At 39.1% G+C, this 20,588-nt stretch overlaps 1 protein-coding gene across 9 annotated transcripts in view; it reads left to right on the plus strand.

Moving 5' to 3' along the window:
- ATP2B1 (ATPase plasma membrane Ca2+ transporting 1) overlaps positions 1-16,109 on the plus strand; it is a 275,438-nt gene extending 259,329 nt beyond the window's left edge. For 3 of the 9 annotated variants that reach the window (XM_077471059.1, XM_077471058.1, XM_077471057.1), the window contains exons 18-22: positions 2,565-2,776; positions 3,334-3,441; positions 3,922-4,104; positions 4,362-4,547; positions 11,538-16,109. In XM_077471059.1, the coding sequence (XP_077327185.1) occupies positions 2,565-2,776; positions 3,334-3,441; positions 3,922-4,104; positions 4,362-4,547; positions 11,538-11,849 (1,001 nt within the window). In that variant the 3' untranslated portion in view covers positions 11,850-16,109. Of the gene's footprint in view, positions 1-2,564; positions 2,777-3,333; positions 3,442-3,921; positions 4,105-4,361; positions 4,588-11,537 lie in introns of all 9 variants that reach the window. The other 6 variants (XM_077471064.1, XM_077471060.1, XM_077471061.1 and 3 more) reach the window with 6 other exon arrangements.
- Positions 16,110-20,588: the final 4,479 nt, after the last annotated feature.

Here is a 20,588-nt window from a genome sequence, read left to right on the forward strand (position 1 = left end):
TTAGCTATAACTGAGGGTTATAGAGCAATGAACAAACACCCTCCTGGGGTTATTAGAGCTCATTCCACAAGGGCTTTGGTGGCACCCTGGGCAGAAAAGACTGGTGCCACCCCGGAGCAAATATGTAAAGCAGCCACGTGGTCAAGCTTTTCCACCTTTACAAAACATTATCGACTGGAACCAATGTCCAGTCAGGATCAGGCTTTTGGGAGGAAAGTCCTCCAGGCCGTGGTCCCACCCTAATCTGGTGAGTACTTGGGGATCCTTTCAAGGGCTGTCCTGGAAGACAACTGGGGAAAACAAGAGTTAGTACTCACCAGTAACTCCTTTTCCAGTGGTCTTCCAGGACAGCACAATCCCACCCCTTGTTTCTCTCATAAGGTTAATATAACGATATTACTTGTTGTGGTTATGTTGTTTTTTACAGTTCCATCCTTCGGTTCTTGGTAAATGACTGACCAGGGACCTGAAGGTCCGCCTTTTGAACTGTTGGCAATGTGTTTCCTGGGTCGATGGGAGGGACTCTGTCTCTCAAGGGCTGTCCTGGAAGACCACTGGAAAAGGAGTTACCGGTGAGTACTAACTCCGTTTTTTTACATCATACTTGCCTGTAGAATCCTTTGAGTACATCATGGGACACAGAGATCCCTCCCCTCTTTTTTGAGGATTCAGTACTAGCTACAAAACTGGAGTGCTTCCTGTATGGGAGGGGTGTTATAGGCAATCACTTCCTGTCTGAAGAAGACCTTTGGTCTACCAGTGTCCATTCACCTACTGAAGTAGTACAACCCAGCAGGTAATGAATATTAGCTGGACTCTGTCCCATGATGTACTCAAAAGGACCTTACAGGTAAGTATGATGTAAAAATCCTATATTTTTTTTTATAGAGGGTTCCAGCTCCCACTTCCTCCTGGGGCACTGCAGTGCCAGAAGTAAGTTCACCTCTCCCCCTCGGCAATTATCTGCGACATCTGCGGTCATAGGTCCCAGATGATTGCCTGGCCAGTCACAGTGCGCAGCCCACAGTGACAATGCCGACGGGGCTTCGTTCTCCCGCATTGCTGGACCCTGGGACAGGTAAGTGTCCGATTATTAAGTCACCAGCTGCAATATTTGTAGCTGCTGACTATTAATAATTTTTTATTTTTAGTCGGGACTCTGCTTTAAGTGTAAATGTGAGATCTGAGGTCTTTTTGACCCCAGATTTTGCATTAGAGGCCCTTTCCTGCTTATTTATATTACAAGGGATGTATAGATTCCTTGCAATAGGAATAACAGTGATCTAAAAAATTTTTTTTAAAGGAACCGTATAAAACTGAAAACAAAAATAAGGAAAACAAAAATTAAGTGCGCTGTCCCTCTTAACTTGCACACCAAAGGCGAACGCATATGCAAGTCGCAGCCACATATGTAAACATTGTTCAAACCACACATGTGAGGTATCACCGCGAACATTGGAGCGAGAGCAATAATTCTGGCACAAGACATCCCCTGTAACTCTAAAAAGTCACCTATGGAGATTAAGTACCATAGTTTGTCGCCATTAAATAAGCGTGCGCAATATTAAAGCATGACATGTTTGGTATCCATTTACTTGACGTAACATCTTTTACATTGTACAAAATTGGGGTAACTTTAGCGTGTGCTTATTTTTTATTCAAAAAGTGTTTTTTCCCCAAAAAATTATGTTTGTAAGAACGCTGCGCAAATGCAGTGTGACATAAAGTATGCAAAGATCTCCATTTTATTCTCTAGAGTCTTTGCTATAAAATAGAATGTTTTGGGGTTCTAAGTAATTTTCTAGTAAAAAAATACTGATTTTAACTTGTAAACGAATGTCAGAAATAGGCCTGGGCCAGAAGTGGTTAATAGAAGTTAAATGAAATGACCTGCAAGCACCCAACCTAACAGCAAGAACTACTTCCAGACCTAATATCCCTATATCAAGGCATTAAAATATTTCTCTGTTTATCCTTTACTTGTAGCCTAATTAAGCCCTGGGTATTGGGTTACACTTATTGTCAGAAACGAGTCCACATGTTCTGCTCTTTATCACCTTGTTAATTCAGTCTTGCACAGCTAGCTGTTAACATTTTGTATGCTCACACTTGGCATATTAAGCTTTACAGTGAACATTTCAGATGATTCTTTAGGAAATGTATCAAATACTAGAACCGCTAGTACACGCAATCAGAAAATGACAAAAATCGCTTTCACGTCAAACATGTGATAATCTGAACGTTGGAACACACTTTTTGAGAGCCAATCACAACAGTTCATCCAACAATATCCAAAGGGACAAACACTAAATAATTTCCCATAACACTTTATTCCGAAAAAAAATCGGAATATATTACATCACTACTGACGTTGTATTCTGTCGTACAAGGATTTTGATAACTTTAGTAACCTCTTAATTTTCGATAGACTAGCATGCAACAAAAAAACGGACAATCATTTGTCTGATCTCATTGTGTGTACAAGGCTAAAGATAATTGATTCAAAGTTATCTTTTCACAGGGAGACAGTAATTTTGGATAATTATGTGATTTCTTTTTAACAGGCGAGAAACTTTTTGATATCGACAGTGGTAGAAATGCTCCCCTCCATGCGCCTCCATCACAACATTATACCATTGTGTTCAACACCTTCGTTATGATGCAGCTTTTCAATGAAATTAATGCCAGGAAGATTCATGGAGAAAGAAATGTGTTTGAAGGGATATTTAACAATATCATATTCTGCAGCATTGTATTAGGTACTTTTATAATACAGGTAAGTGAACCATGTTTTCGGTGTTAAACTGTAAACAATAAATGTCTGTATGTAATAAAATTACAAGTCTACAAGAGCATTTTATATATTTTTTTTGAGTTCCTCCTAATTCTGGTAGGCAACGCTGCAAGAAACTTTCTTTTGATCAGAGGTTACATGTTTTTGTATTTTCCTAAATACTCCTTCCTAGCCTACTGTTTCACATGCCTATGGGAGGAGAATTGGAGATGAAGATTTGTAACTATGTTACCTCAGGGATGAACAAATTCCAGGATCCCAGGTAGCCGCTGTACCTATAATGCAGCTGATGACCTCATTTGATTTTTGTTTTTATTTTTTTTTATTTTATTTTTTTTCAGTGGAATTACTGAATCTTATCACCTGATTCTAAATTTAAACGAGTTTTTCAACTTTTTTTTTTTTTTTTTTTTTTTGCAATAACAGAACTTGTATGAATGTCATGCCTTTGCTGCACTTCTAAAATTCCTGTGTTTATTTGATGAGCATTGCTTTTACCCATTTGGGGTACTTAATTATTTTTCTTATCCCTTTTGTAGATCGTAATTGTTCAGTTTGGCGGAAAACCTTTTAGTTGTACAGAATTGACAGTAGATCAATGGCTCTGGTCAGTTTTCCTGGGTATGGGAACATTACTTTGGGGCCAGGTAACTTCTTTTTTATTTTTTTTTATTTTTTTTATTAGGTTTTGAGATTTTGCATATTCTGTTCAGGCAAGGCCTATCCTGCCCAATCTAAAAAATTTTCTTGCTATATCAGTATGTGTTCTCCACAACCATATTTTGCTTTGAGAATTTCCTTAATTTAGATTGTGCACAGGTTGTATTTTAATATTTGATTCTTAGTTTGACTTAAAAGAATGTCAAAGCATTAAAGATAAACAAAGGTAACATTTAAAAATGCATGTTGTATTAACATTTTACATTACGCATGCTTTATTTCATTTTTGGTGCATTTATTCAGATTCTACGGTATTACGTTTTTAATGTTTGCACATGTGTATACAAGATTAGAATTTAGGATTGTTGAAGATTTTTTTTCTGAAAAAATAATTGTGTACTTGGGTAAAGCTGTTTTTGCCAGTTGCTAAACAGTTTTCTTAGACATATATTTTTTTCTTTGTTTAGCTGGTAACCACAATACCAACGAGTCGTTTGAAGTTCCTCAAGGAGGCAGGTCATGGAACACATAAGGATGAAATTCCAGAAGAAGAGCTTGCTGAAGATACAGAGGAGATTGATCATGCAGAGAGGGAGTTACGCCGTGGTCAGATCTTATGGTTTAGGGGCCTAAACAGAATTCAGACTCAGGTATGGTCTTGAATAAGGCAAGCACTTTATAAGGGTTAAGGGAATATATTTAAAGTCATAGCTCGTTTGTTAGCGCTAAGTTTAGGTGGCTGATTCAGAATGTGCGTGAGCTCTCTACCTTCTTTGTATTTTCCCTAAATACGCTTGAAAGAATCTTAGTTTCTCTTGATCTTCTTTTAAGCTTTCTTCAATTTGCTTTTATTAGCTACTCTATAAAAGTGCCTTTCTCTTTTTTTGCTTTTTTTTATTTGTTGTAGATGGGATGGTCCTTTCTCTTGTTCTCTCTCTCTCTTGCTGAGCAAGCTGTCACAATCTCTGATTCCTTGCAGATGGATGTAGTGAATGCTTTCCAAAGTGGAAGTTCCATTCAGGGGGCTTTAAGGCGGCAACCCTCCATCGCCAGCCAGCATCATGATGTAACAAATATTTCTACCCCTACACATGTAGTGTTTTCCTCCTCTACCGCTTCTACTACTGTGGGGTGTGAGTGTGTGTTCCTAAGTGCATGAAATTAACACATCCTAATCCACACACCTAACCTTTCTCATTTTCTCCTCAGTAATCTCATTGTTCAGGCTGTTCATAAAGCTTTCCCTTCACAAGGATAATACACCCTGTGTGTTTATTTTTAGAGGGCTAATGGACTGGTTTGATTATTAGCAAATGCAAGCTTAAAGTCTGATATCCTGCACGTTTAATTTATAGATCTTGCTTCATCAGTTATTTGTTTTATATTGATGTTCTTGTATATATGCAAGGTGGCAGTGTCGGTAAATTTTCGAGTATATGCCTAGTGTTGTGAATATTTGTTTTGGTTGTCTCTAGCTTTACATCCATGGCACACAGATTGTCCTTTTGTACTTTTATACAGGTCTGTCTTAGGAATGGCTTTTGTTGGAAGTGGATTGAACTTTGATTTGACAACAAATGTATTGATAAACACTTCTTAACACCATATTTTTTAGTTCCACATAAGTTTTTCCTCTTTTAAGGAATAAGTAGCACAGCATTCCCCCCACGCCTTCGGCGTTGGTAGTCAGACATTTTCTTCTTTTACGGTGGTAGCTTCCTTTTTAGGTCCGGGGTTTCCCAAAAACGGTTCTAGCCTTGTCAGCAGTGCAGGGAGATCCAAAAAGTAAATTGGCAAGCTTCACTTGGAACTGGAATTCCTTGACTATTTATGTAACAAAATGCAGGGATACCAAATGGACATAATAGCCCAAATACTTTCTATAGCTACATGATAAAATCATAAAACAAAGTCTGAGATATAAAGCAATGCTGTCCCATCCTCACTAAATCAGATTTTCTCCTGTCCTACAGCTTACTAGCTCTAAAAACCCCAAGAGTTTTTAGCTCTATATATTATCTGGTAAATTGGTGCCTACAAAAGAAAGTACATCCATGATCAGAAATTAGATCAGATCAGTTACCAAACGTTCCAGAAGATACTGATACTGAAGATACAAATACTAGACATGAACTGATGGCGATACTCTGTTTTCAAAATGCTTCTGTAAAGAGAATAGCTTAAATTCGCTCCTGAAAAACACCATTAAGCCCAGGTTCACACTGAGCTGCGGGAATGAAGCTGTGCGAGTTCAGTTGAACTCGCATAATTTCACTCCCGCATGTCAGTCCCGATTTTGGCTGCGATTTCAGACAACTGTTGGTTTCTGCACAGATGTCAATGTAAATCGCATCCCAAAATTGCAAAAAGAACGGAAACTTTTTGAAATTGGTGCAACATCGCACCGAGTAGGCCAGTGCCATTGTCAAATCAGAAGCAATTGCCAGCATGTCAAGTCGCACCAATGTGAACCAGGGCTTAAAGGCTGGACATACCCAACACCCAGATTGCTGACTCACCTGAAAATGTGACTTTTTTTTTTGTTTAAATATTAGAAATATATATTATCTATATGTGCAGCATTCTTCAGACAATGGTTATATGTACTATTAAGAGCACTTAAACATAAGCCAGTGTTATAAAGAGAACATGTGGGTGCTTGCCAGTTGGTAATGCAAAGACCCAGAAAGGAATTCTAAAATGTGCCACTTATGAGCAATACAATTTAAACTAAATCCATGGACTTTATAGGCACAAGAATTCAAATATATAAAATTTAATTCCACCTTTTAGTAGTACACATTTAAAAACACTGAAATTGGTGAACAATGCATAAAAAGCACCCTTAGTAGGACATATAAGCTATTACATATAACCATGCCTGCTGGCTTAAGGTAGCATATAGTTTTTCCTGCTATAGATGGCTTGAGCTGTTTCATGGAAACCCATAAATCACGGCCTACAACCAGATAGGGTGCTGTTGTGTAAGTATTTATAAAGAGCTGGGTCAATCTAGGGTCAATATGAAGGCGCACTCAATTGGTAAGGGGAGCCAAAAAAGGTCTCAATACCCAATTTTATAGTTGGGTGGTGCTCTCTGGTGGAAATACGGGGCAGAACTTTCTCTACCATTTTCAGTGACAAACTATAAAATTTGATATTGAGGGCAATCTAGAGACCTTCCCAGTGATGGATTTGCATAAGACTTATTGTGGACCTTTGTTAGCAGGAAAAAATTACTCTGAAAAAGTATTCCTATCCCTTGAAATGTTCCACAATGTCATGTTACAACCAAAAACAAATGGATTTTCTGTGCTAGACCAACACAAAGTGGCACATAATTGTGAAGTGGAAGTAAAGTGATAAATGGTTTTCCAAATTTGTTACAAATAAAGATTTGAAAAGTCTAGCATTCATTGGTATTTAACCCCCTTTACTCTGATACCCCTACCTAAAATCTAGCGGAACCAATTTCCTTCAGAAGTCACCTAATTAGTAAATAGTCCAAATGTGTGTAACTTAATCTCTTTAAGTACAGCTGTTCTGTGAAGCCTTCATGTTTGTTAGAGAACCTTAGTGAATAAAAGCATCATGAAGACCAAGGAACACGCCAGACAGGTCAGGGTTTAAGTTGTGTTTAAAGCAGGGTTGGGTAATAAAAATAAAAAAAATAACCCATGCTGTGAACATCTCATGGAGCACTGTTCAATTCATTGTCCGAAAATGGAAAGAGTGACACAACTGCAAACCTACCAGGACATGGCCGTCCACCTAAACTGACAGGCTGGGCAAGGAGAGCATTTATCAGAGAAGCAGCCAAGAGGCCCATGGTAACGCTAGAGGAGCTGCAGAGATCCACAGATCAGGTGGGAGAATCTGTCCACAAGACGATTAGTTATGCACTCTACAAATCTGGCCTTTATGAAGGAGTAAAGAGAAAAAGAAGAAAGCCATAGGAAGTCCCCTTTGCAGTTTGCAAGAAGCCACATGGGGGACACAGCAAACATGGGACGAAAGTGCTCTGGTCCGATGAGACCAAAATTGTACTTTTTGGCCTAAAAGCAAAATGCTATATGTGGTGGAAAACTAATACTGCACATCACCCTGAACATACCATCCCCACCATGAAACGTGGTGGCAGCATCATGTGGGGGGATACTTTTCTTCAGCATGGACAGTGAAGCTGGTCAGAGTTGATGGGAAGATGGATGGAGTCAAATACAGGGCAATCTTAGAAGTAAACCTTGGTCTTCAAAAGATCGAAGATTGAGGTGGAGGTTCACCTTCCAGCAGGACAATGACGCTAAACGTACAGCAAGAGCTGCAATGGAATGGTTTTAGATCAAAACATATTCGTGTGTTAGAATGGAAAGTCCAGACCTAAATCCAATTGAGAATCTGTGGCAAGAATTGAAAATTACTGTTCAGACCCTCTCCATCCAATCTGATAGAGCTTGAGCCATTTTTCAAAAAAATGGGCAAAAATGTCAATCTAGATGTGCAAAGCTGGTAGAGATATCCCTAAAAAGACTACAGCTCTAATTGCAGCGTAAGGTGGTTCTACAAAGTATTTCAGATATTAATTTGTAAAGGCTTTTGAAAAACTATTTGATTTTCCTTCTGCTATACAATTATGTGCCACTTTGTGTTCTATCACATAAAATCCATTAAACGGCATTTACGGTTTTGGTTGTAACATGACAAAAATTTGAAGGTGTGTGAATACTTTTTCAAGGCACTGTGTATATGCTACCATAAGGCTGCTTTCACGCTATCGGCCAAGGAAAAGGTTAAAAGCCCCTGAAAAGCACAGAAGTGCTTTGCAGGCACTTTGGCAGTGGTGTCCATGGTTCTCAATGGCAGGGGCAGTTTAGGAGCGCTGTATACAACACTCCTGCACGGCCCCAAAGATGCTTGCAGGACCCCCCAATCCTGCAAACGCACCGCAGGATGAAACCACTTAGGCTTTCTCATTGGAGCAGCAGAAGAGGCAGTTTACAGGTGTTTTTCAGGCGCTATCGGTATTTCACAGCCTTTGCTCAATACTTTGTTGAAGCAGCTTTGGCACTGATTACATCCTCAAGTCTTTTTGAGTATGATGCTACAAGCCTGACACACCTATTTTTGGGCAGTTTCTCCCATTCTTTACAGGACCTCTGAAGCTCCATCAGGTTGGCTGGGGGGAGTGCCAGTACACAGCAATTTTCAGATCTCTCCAGAGATGTTCAATCGGGTTTAAATCAGGTCTCTGGCTGGGCCACTTAAGGACATTCACAGTGTTGTCCCGTAGTCACTCCTTTGTTATCTTGGCTGTGCTTGAGGTCACTGTCCTGTTGGAAGATTAACTTTCACCCCAGTCACTTTGGAGCAGGTTTTCTTCAAAGATGTCTCTGTACATTGTTACATTCATCTTCCCCTTGAGCCTAACTAGTCTTCCAGTTTCTGCTGCTGAAAAACATCCCCACAGCATGATGCTGCCACCACCATGCTTCACTGTAGGGATAGTATTGGCCAGGTAAAGAGCAGTGCCTGGTTTCCTCCAGGTATGGTGCTTACCTTTTGGCACACTCCAGGCAGGCTGTTATTTGCCTTTTACTGACTGGCTTCCATCTGGCCACTCTACCATACAGGCCTGATTGGTGGAGTGCTACAGAGATGGCTTTTTTTTTCCTCCTCTCTCCACAGAGAAACACTGGAGCTCTGTCAGGGTCACCATCTGGTCCTTGGTCACCTCCCTGACTAATGCCCTTCTCCCCCGATTGCTCACTTTAGCCGGGCGACCCGCTCTAGGAAGAGTCCTGGTGGTTCCAAACTTCTTCCATTCACGGATGATGGCGACCACTGCTCTCATTGGAAATTTTTCTGTGCCTTGAATACAATCCTGTCTCAGATGTCTACAAGACAATTCCTTGGACTCCATGGCTTGGTTTGTGCTTTGATGTGCCCTTCTAACTGTGGGACCTTATATAGACAAGTGTGTGCCTTTCCCAATCATGTCCAATCATCTGAATTTACAACAGGTGGACTCCAAGTTGTAGAAATTTCTCAAGGATGATCAGTGGAAACAGGATGCACCTGAGCGCAATTTTGAGTCCCCTTGCAAAGGCTGTAAATACTTATGTACATGGTTTGTTGTTTTTTTTTTTTTTTTTTTTTTTTTTTTTTGCTTCGTTCCCTCCACCTCCCCCCTGAGCTCTGCAGAGTGTAACAGTGTAATACAGATGTCTTTGCGCAGACTGCCTCTGTGACTAAATATTTTTCAAAATCCTGTGTGGAGAATTTTTCTGCTAAGGCACAACTTCAGACAAAGCTTTTTTGTTCTAAAGTATGAAAGGGTTTGAACCACTGCCAGGTTTTGTTGCCCCCATTTTGATTACTCTGGTGACAGGTTCATATTGATCGGAATGAGTTTACAGAGATAGGAAATGTTTTCAATGAAGATCAAGACCCCAACAAAAATCATTTAGAGGGTAAAGGTTTTAACTGGTTTTTACTACAATCTTTGAAATTTTTCTCAAAGGGCTTATTTTATGCTATGTACACATTTATGTAAGCACATTTCTAACACTCTTTTGGCTCCTCATATGCTGCTTAATTAGTATCTTGACCATCTAGCATATATGGGCATCTTCTTTAGCGGAAAGTAAAATGCTTTAGAAATGATAGAATGGATAATGATTTTTTTTTTAGGGAATCAGTCAGTTTTGTAAAGTTAGCTAGTGTAAAGAGCATCTAATTGTATAATCTGGCAAAACAAGGTGATTTGCCACCTTCTGTTTACCATATACTGAACATTCTCATACTGGGGACACCGGAACATAAAATAAAACTTAATGCACACTCAAAGTGCCACTTACCTTTTTTTTTTCTCCCTCTCCCCCCTTCTGGGAGGGGAGGAGAGTAAATATTTACCTTAATGCTCTTTATGGGGATGGTGCCTGTATTTTTATTTTTTTTACTTCACATTTATCAATCATAAAATAACTTTATTGAACCATTGGCAATGGACAGTAAGACATTTTAAATCGCCAATCTATGTATACAGAACATCATACTGTATATTTAAAGCTCCCAGTGCGGCAGAAAAAGCCAAATAGTTCCATGTTTTTGCTATACAGTGTATAAATGCATATGTAAGGCTGCATGAGGTTTAAAGTAATGAATAGTATTGAGTTGCTGATCCTGTCTGGGGCTTGATAAGGGAAGACCTCTGTAAAACTTTGCAAATTGCTTAACACGGAGATAGTCTCTGTGCTGCACTGCCAATTTGTGCAGTATAATGGGCGTAGTGTAAACAGCTAAGAATACAAAACTGACCATTGTTTGGTGTTGTCTAGTAGAACAACAGTTTGTGCTGCTAATGGTATCTAAACGGATTCCCACATACTGCTATGGTTTTCTATGTGAAAAAAGAAACATTTTCTTTTAAACACTTTAGATCATGTAGTCTAATGTCACTTGTAGTGCTCATGAGTTATGCTTCCATTTTTTATTTTTTTTTGCTTTGGTTTCTAGTTATACAAATCATAAGCAGATTTTAAATGATTTGGTATATACTCGAATATTTACACTCGTGAGATCTATTACACAGTGTGTTTGTTTGCTTTACTGCATGACTTTCAGCAGCTCCAAGTTCATTGTGCCATTCAGCTTACATAATGCTTGGCTTCATAGTTGGTATCCTAATTCCTGGCATGAGAATTGGTTTACCTGTTGTGCCAATATATTTTTTTCCTTAGTTTGTTTATAAAAAGCATTTAAACGTTTAAGTACTTGTAAAATATCTTGGCAATGATTTTTTTTTTTTTTTTTTTTTATAGTATTCGTCACTAAATGCAGTATGAAAGTAATGACTTTGTTTGCCACCACACAAAAAAATCAGTGTTCTTTTATATTGACTAAAACGTCTGTTTATTTTTACAGTGTGTTGCAAGTCCACTGCATTTTGCACAGTTTTGACTCATTGTTGTAGTATTTGTGAATTCAAAATCACATACAAACCATATCCAGACCACTTTTTATTCCTAAGCTTATTAAAATATTTTTCTCTTTTTATTTCCCTTTACTCCTCTGACTTTGACAGATTCGAGTGGTGAATGCATTTCGTAGTTCTCTGTATGAAGGATTGGAAAAGCCTGAATCACGAAGCTCTATCCACAATTTCATGACACACCCAGAGTTTAGAATAGAAGACTCCGAGCCTCATATTCCGCTCATTGATGACACAGATGCTGAAGATGATGCTCCCACAAAACGTCACTCTACTCCACCTCCCTCTCCCAATCAAAATAATAATGCTGTCGATAGTGGAATACATCTTACTATAGAACCGAACAAGTCAGCTACCTCTTCATCCCCAGGCAGTCCACTACATAGTCTGGAGACTTCACTCTGATTGTAAGACGAATGTCAACATTCTAGCTGATTTGAAAAGAAAACTGGGTCCTTTACACACAATGCAGCGGGCAGAAGAGTGCCTGCTCCTTGGACTTCAAATGAAGACTCACTTGTATGAATGTAGATTTATTTTTTTAAAAAATGCTTTCTGCCAGACTGAGGGTGCTTTTCTTGGGAAGGAAAAGGGATGGGATAATTGGGATGAACTCTTTGACAAGATACTTCGTAACCCAGCAAAAGCAACCTGCAGAGCATCAGTTACACTAAACGGTGATTGGCCTGGACAGTATGTTAGAAACATTCTAGTTTATTTTGATCCACATTATTATTTTTTGGGTGGCCCAGGGTTGTTCATTTGATTATTTATGTTATAAATGATACAGATCTGTTTACAAGGTTTATAGATATTTTTTTCCTGTTCATAGAAGGGAAGTTTCCTTATTTGCAATGAAAACGAAAATGTCCTTTTAAACACTGCTGTATTTTCAAGAAAAAAGGGGTGTTTCTATTGAAATTGTTTGAAAAACTTTGCCTGCAATTTACTCAATATGGTAGATAAATGAACTAATAGCCAAATATAAAAAAAGGAGAAAAAACACTAATGCTTCAGACAAGATAAGAGCAGCAGTGTTATAATGAAAACTACGGCCTCTGTCCTTAGTTTCTTTAATAAAAAATAAAAAATAAAAAAAAGTAATAATAAAAAATAAAGAAAAAAACTCACATTTACTACTTAATGGTTTTCAAATGATTTTTTTTTTTTTTTTATGTTCAAGAAATGAAAAAAACTTTTTGTTCCAAAGCTCCACAGAATTTTGTGAAATGCAGGGCATCCATGTGTGGCGGATCTTGCTTGAAACCTTTTTGCTATCTCCGTCAAAATATATAAAATCAAAATACATCAAAACTTTAGTCTTCTTAATTTTCTATATATATATATATATATTTTTTTTTTTTTTTGTTTGTCTAAACATGTTAGTTTTAGATCTGTCTTGGTGAACTGTGAGTGGAACCGTGTTGATTTTCTAATAAATCTTTAGATGACCTTCATGCAGCATGAGGGCCTGTTGGCATTTTTGGGGAAAAAAAAAAAACACAAAGATACTACTAGAAAGTAGTACAGTCATACATGTTTTCCTTTTTGTTTTTGGAACTTGTTTGTAAACACAATAAACATGCCCTTTTACTAAATACAAATGCAGCAATGTTTTCTTGCCTATGTTGCCACTGTGCATTTTTAGTGGCTGTACATGTTTCAAGATAACACCAATAATGTGTTTTGAAATATGTATATAATTGGTGGTTGCTGAATTCAGCCAGATCGCTGACTGCTCTACCATGTAGTAGTTTAAAAAAAAAAAAGTTGAAATGAAGAGCTTTCAGGGCTTGTCCACTTAATATACGTTTATCTTTGGGTAGACTATGGGCTAAATTTATATTCCTTTCGTCTCTTGGAACGTTTGAGGATAGAAACATACACCTGGAGCTCTTGCTCTTTTTCCCTTACATCAGCATGCATCATACATCGTTTGTGTTTTGCATTCTCTGTGTGGGAAATGAGACCCGCTTGTGAGGGCAGTGAACAAACCTAGTCGTCTTTGGGCAGAGCCACTTCCTCCATATTTTTCAGTAGATAGCCAAAGAATTTGACAAACACCAACATTTTTTATTTATTTTTTGGTTCCGTATGAATGTGCTAGTGTAATCTATTGGTGTTGTCTCTTTTAAGGGTATACCCATTTTCTGTGTTTTGATTTATAATATAAAACAAGAACATTGTTGTAATTAATGGCTTAGCATTACCCGCTGTACCATTGTATTCTGACAGCAGGGGAATCTCCAGAACACACTAACCAGTCAGTGCCTGCGGCCGATAGGCATCAGTCGAAAAAAAGTTGTCCCATTTGACATAGATCGACCCATAGATTGAATTCTGTTAAGCAGGAAGTGCCACGCAGAGCTAAATTTTGTCTGGTCACTGCTAAACCAGAAAGATTTGGATCTGTGTCACCTTAAGACAGTTATATGATTATACCTCAAGGCTACTGTTCCAGTCAGACTGACTGATTCCCCCTTTGTCCCATTTTATGGACCTCATAATTTACACCTTCTTCAAGGTCCACAATTGCACTAGGCATATGGAATCTGGTTGCAATAACCTACTTTCTCAAAGAAATCTGCACTTCTACGTACCCATTCCACCAAATTGGTGGGTGTTTAGTCTGCATTTCAGCACCAAACCTTGGTAGCACAGTTGTGTAAGGCCGCTATCTCATCTTCTGTTCAAAGTTTTACCACTTGGACTTCCAATTTTCTGCTACTTCAGCTTTCGGCTGCAAGGTTCTTGAAGCTGCCCTCTGAAGTTGGTTATTTTGACCCTTGTTGGGCATCTTGGCACAATTACTTATGCCTCCTTGTTGCCCACCCTTCTTATTCATTACCTGGTGTAAGAATATTCTTCCTGTGTCGTGTACTGTACGATTAAGATGGGAATTGACTTGCCTGTAAATTCTATATCTTGGAGTACTGTACAGGACACAGGTTACCCTCCCTTCCACTCCTTGGTTACTCTCCACTGCTTGCAAAAAACTGAGGATTCGTGGACTGGGATAGGGTTATAGGGGAAGTGCCCATGGGGCATGTCCACTAAAGCTTTGTCAGTATCCAATCACATGAAGGTACATGCCTATAACCCATGGTGTATGAATATTCTGCCTGTGTCCTGTATTGTACTCTAAGATGTGGAAATTACAGGTAAGCCAAAATTCCTCTTGTGTTTATAGTTCTCTTTTAGGCACTCCACTTTTAAGTAGAACTTTTTTTTTTTCTTCATTTCTTTTGTAATCTAAGTAAAATAGCTAGAAAATATATTGTGCTTGTATGCATACCTTGTTTTGATTCATAATCCCTTCCCTGTAGTGGTATCAGAGATCCACCATCTTGAAAAAACCTTTGTTAATGATGGTGGTGCCTTCGGTAGGTTATTTCACTTACTGAGGTAATCTGCAGCATCTGCTTTCATGTTTTGCGTGTATATATTATATAGAATGTTTGTTAGCCCCCCCCCCCCACATTACTTTGCGCATGCAATCCCCTTATACTCATCTTGCTTGTGCTCCCTCAGTTACAGCTGTTGACACTACATGTTGCTTCCAGGTATCGGGGAGCATGTGACCTGCTCCCCTGTACAGTGTGCTTGGGCCTAGTTTCTAGGCCCAAGCACTGTTGTATGACCAGAGAATTGATGACCACACTCGCCCCCCCCCCCCCCACCCCGCTTACCACCCTGCTGCTTTTAGTGCAGGCTGCAATTGAGAGGGCAAGTCAGGCAAGGTGAATATATACAGGGGCCAGGGAGGAGTGGTGGGGAGGGTCCCTTGGTCCCTTTTGCAGAGACCCTGTCACTTTGCCTTGCATGAACAATTTGACAATGTCTCAAGATATTTTTTTGGTATGTGTTCATTTTATTCAAGGACACAGTGCATTGTACACAGATGTATACAAAACTATAGTTGTTAAAAAGCCATTTCGATTATGGCTTGAACAAAAAAGCACCAGAGTTGCAAAACCGTACCCTATGTATTCCTGATTGTAAAGCTCATTTATTAAAAATTCCAGAAAAAAACTTTACTGCACAGTTTCTACATTTTCATAGGAAGATATTTACTAAGGTGTAAAAAAGAAACCAGAAGTGATATTGTTACCCAATGACCAAACAAATTTGTATTTTTCTTTAGTTAAGCCTGGAATCATCTTGCTTATCTCTAAAGTTTTTATAAATGGGGCTCATTTATTATTCCATTTTAGGTTTGAATCTTGCTGGGATGAATGGGAAAAGATATTGACAGTCGAGTTTAAACCCAACTGGTTTTTACAGCTTTACTGCCTCAGCCTTTATTTTACCACACAAAATTATAAAATGCTATGGGTAGGTTTTTTGCTAAATAGAGCAGCATATGTTAAAATAACAGGATTTGAGTTTACAGAAAATCCACATTGGGTAAGTATGCATCTGTTGTAGGTAGTGTTACTGATGCTTATCAGAATTTGCGCTGAGTATGGTAAGGACAAAGACTGATAACATCACTCAAGTTCATTTAGAGTAATGTTTATAGATAGTTGTAAATGAATGAAGCTATTGCGAGTCATTGTCATGACCAAACACTGGTAAAACTTCACATTGCAGCAGCTATAAAGTGTTTTTAAACTTTGTGTAATATATTGTGTAATATCTATAATAAAGGATTACACTTTGAAATACTTTTAAATTTTATTTTGTGAGAATTGGCGAGAGGTTTGATCTTCATTTGCAGGGATGTGTCCATATGTTCTGTTTGACAATTAATAAGGGGGTATGACCTCAATTTGTAGGGACGCATTTATTCTTTAGATTCCAGTAGAATGTCATTTTAGACCTCTTCCATGTAGCTTAACCTCTTGCAATGCAAATATGCGGAGGGTGGGCATTGGCGCCAAGCGGCTGCATATTTACATGCTTTAGTGCAAGTACAGCTGTGCTGAAAGCATGCACCCTATGTGCTCCCAACATTTACTGGCAGCTAACGGAAAGCTCCCCAGTCACTGCTTGCCATTGGGAGCTTTCTGATCCTGTGACTGCCAATCACAGCGATCACATGATCATAAACCCCCTTAAAAGGTCCAGGAGGCTTCAGCTCCAAGAGGTTCATATTTTAAGTGTGTGGTACAAAAAATGTTAAATAAAATCTCATTGACTTTTGTGACAATGTATATAGTGCGATGGGCTAGTCCACTGGTCTATGTCCAGTTTGCGATGCAATCTGAAGTCGGGTACCCTTTTTATGGGAAGAAAAATGCAGTTTTAGGTACAAGTTTGTGCAATATGACAACACTGTTTATAACTGGACTAGCTTTCATAGTCCCTGAACTATACCTAGTTTGTGTCCAAACCCTCTCTACTGAAGTTTTCAGTGATTTGAGTTGCAGAACCAGAAGTATGCAGATCAGAAGTTCTGACTTAAAGCTGACCCCAGGGATTTAACAAACTTTCGTTTGTTTGGACCAAGCTGGTCCAAATGAACTATTTACTTCAGTAACCGATGCAGCGACTGTGTGCTGTATAAACTGTATACAGCACTATTCCCGCAGTGGGATGGAATCTTGGTCCCGCAAAAATCAAATCAGACTGAGTGCCACTTGGCCAGTCACAGGGAACTTTGTATTCTAGTGAGGAATACAAAGCTTCCTCTGGTTGATTGAGGGGGACTTTGAAGCAGGCCGATGGATGTCAGTCAGAGGAAGCTTTATATTCATTCAAAGAATACAAAGCTCCCTGTTAATGGCTAAGCACTGCTAAGCCTAACTCTGTATTGTTCAGTTGAATGGGAAGTTCCTGTCTATGTACCTGTGGCTACTGCATACAGTTTATACAGTGCTAACAGCCACTGCATCTGTTAGTGAAATAACTAGTTTGAACCAGCTTCACTGAAACTTTGAGTTCTGCTTTATATTTAACATTTTGGATCTGCATGCTTGTTCCAGGTCAGTGAATCAAAGTACTGAAGTCATTGGTTTGGCACAAGATGCAGTTTTAGGTGTTCAGCGGTGGTAGCAGCCATAGTACAGATTTAACTTTAAAGTCTAGAAATTGCAAATGGGTTAGTTTTTCGTCTCGTATTCTCCTGTTAACTTATGTTGTCTACAGACCCAAATCGCACCAGGAGTCATTGCTGAACACAATTTAATGGCATTTGTCAAATTCTTGCATGCTGAATTGTTTTCTTCAGTGGCTTAGTATTGGCGCTACATGCTGTTGGTCTCCTGTATGAAAGTGGCAGGTCTTCAGACACAAACATGCAACTTTTGAGGCTGTTAAAGACATAGGAACATACAATGGGTATATTACAGCACATCAACATTTTTACCTGCATTGAATGTAGACTTTAAACCTAGGTGAAATCTCCTGTCAGCACAGAGTACAGGCTCTTTTACTTGAATTTGTCATGACTAATACAAAAAGCTGCAAAAATTGACTTGACCGTACTGTGCTCATTTGAGGTAGGAATGACCATATATGATCTTGAATATTGGGGTATGAAACAAAAGTATTACTTCAAGCAAAATCTTGTTTGACAAGTGACTCCTATTGGACCAATCTCATCTAGTCACATGGTTCTACCCATAGATCTGGAACTGGTGTTGCCCGATCTAATTGTTTTATGTACAACAGATGCATCAAATTATTTTGATGCTTAATGTTGCAGTTTCTATTTCGGTAGTGGGTTGGGTTATTTTATACTTGTGTAAAAAAATAAATTGAAAAAAAGTTCAAATCTGTTATAAAGAGATATAGAAATTCTGCATTTCCAGCCCCTCTCTTGGCTGTCAGCTTCCTGAAAATTAAGTTGAAAAATGAAAGAGCACAGACTATTGTTGGATCTTGACTCCTAAATGGGTCAGAACAAATATCTTTCACATGTCTTCAATCAGCTCAAATACCAACCTCAGTGGGGTATAAGTACGCTCCATTGAGTGACATTGGTGATCCCAGTCAGGGACCAGCACTGCTGGAGCTGTGAGGGAATCTCCTAGCTGCCAGGGGAATAACTCCTTCAGTGGGGGGGGTGGGGGGGGGGGGGCAAAGGAAAGACGGTTTCTGGTTGTAGGGGACAGAGAGGCAATCTAACAAAGACCTGAAGTGCTAAACTGTATGTTGTCTACCGGGCGCTCGGGTTCAGCACATCACGGATCTGGTGGACAGATTACTGGGAGGGGCTGGGAAAGACCCAGCTGTCATGGTGCATTTTGGCAGATGGAGTGTCCTAAAGAATGATTTTAGGGACTTGGAAGCTAAATTGAGGAAAAGGACCTCCAAGGTAGTAGTCTCAGGAATACTGGGGGGGGGGGGCAGGGTCCAGAGATAGATAGAAAGCGTGGAGCATATTCCAGAGGGTAATATTAGGGGCATCAGTGGTAGGGTAACCATAGCACATAAAACCAAGGTAAGTATAGCAGCAAGTCCTAGTTGTAATCTCGGAACACCCAAGAGGATAGTATGTAACTGGTCAAAATATAGTAATGCATTAAAACGTTTGTTCACCAATGCCAGAAGTCTGCCAAGCAAAATAGGTGAGTTGGAAGCTCTGGTCCATCAGAAGAGCTATGATGTAATCGGTATTGCTGAAACTTGGCTTCGTTCCTGGCTATGCCCTCTTTCGGAAAGACAGAGTAAAAAGGAAAGGTGGAGGGTGTTTGTTTGTGAAAAGTGATCTCAAAGCTAGTGAGAAAGGACCTGGTGCACGGAGAGTGTGATTCTGAAGCATTATGGGTGGAACTGCATACAGATGTGCGTAGTTCAAAGTTAATCATTGGAGTTTGTTATAGACCACCCAATGTTAATGAGGTGGTGGAGACTCAGCGCCTTGCACAGATAGAAAGGGCTGCAGGGGCTGGGACAGTGATAATGGGGGATTTTAACTACCTGGAAATTGACTGGAGTAATGGCACAGTTAAAGGGCAAAAAATTATAAACCTATTACAGAACTAATTTATGGTCCAGTTTATTGAGGCCCCAACTAGGAATGGTGCTCTGTTGGACCTGGTAATCTCAAACCATGCAGAACGTATTACTAATGTTCAGATAAAGGAACACCTGGGTAGCAGTGACCATAACATGATTTCATTTGATGTTAGCTGTAAGCAAAAATCACATACCGGAAAGATAAAAACACTTAATTTTAAAGGAGCAAATTTTCCAAGGATGAGGGCTGTTCTCCAGGACCTAGACTGGGAGAGAATATTGGCATCAATGGGCACAGAACAGAAATGGGAATTCTTCAAAAAGATGTTTTGTGATCTCAATGCAAAGTATATTCCCATGGGCAATACGTTTAAAAGGCTAAAAATAAAACCTATGTGGCTCATGGCCAAAGTTAAAAAAAAGCTATAAACAAAAACAACCTTTAAAAAAATAGAACAATGAAGGAATGTTACAAAGAATATAACAGAATATGTAAAAGGGAAATTAAGGATGCAAAAATTCAAAATGAAAGACAGATTGCAAAAGATAGGACAAACCCCAAAAAATTCTTCAAATATGTTAATAGTAAAAAATAATCTAGAGTGGGTGACTGGGGACAAAGAGAAGGCTAACTTATTAAATACTTTCTTCAGCTCTGTATACAAAGGAGCATGGGGATGCTCATGTCCATAATGGGGGTGGTAGTGACACAGCCCCAAATCCACAATGGCTCAAAAGTGAAATGGTCCAGAAATATTTGGACAGAATAAAGGTGGGTAAAGCACCTGGTCCTGATGGCATCCACCCATGGATTCTAAAAGAATTGAGCTCAGTAATTTCAAAGCCATTGTATCTAAATTTTTAGGGACTCATTAATGACAGGAATAGTACCACTGGATTGGCGCAGGGCCAATGTGGTGCCTATATTTAAAAAGGCAACAGAGTCTTTACCAAGTAACTATAGACCTGTTAGTTTAACTTCTATAGTTGGTAAGATAGTGGGGGGGATTAATAAAAGACCACATAGACGAGCTCTTGCAGGAAAAAAATATATTTTAAGCAACAGCCAGCATGGATTCATGAAAGACAGAAGTTGTCAGACAAACCTGATTTCTTTTTATGAGGTGGTAAGTAAAACCTTGGAGAGAGGGGTGGCGGTGGATGTGGTATACTTGGATTTTGCAAAAGTGTTCGATACAGTTCCACACACGGCTCATGTGTAAGGTAAAGTCTACGGGT

Source organism: Lithobates pipiens, unplaced genomic scaffold (assembly GCF_037356315.1).
Source record: "Lithobates pipiens isolate NorthernLeopardFrog02 unplaced genomic scaffold, aLitPip1_a1.2 Scaffold_8, whole genome shotgun sequence".
NCBI classification, from domain to species: Eukaryota; Metazoa; Chordata; class Amphibia; order Anura; family Ranidae; genus Lithobates; species Lithobates pipiens.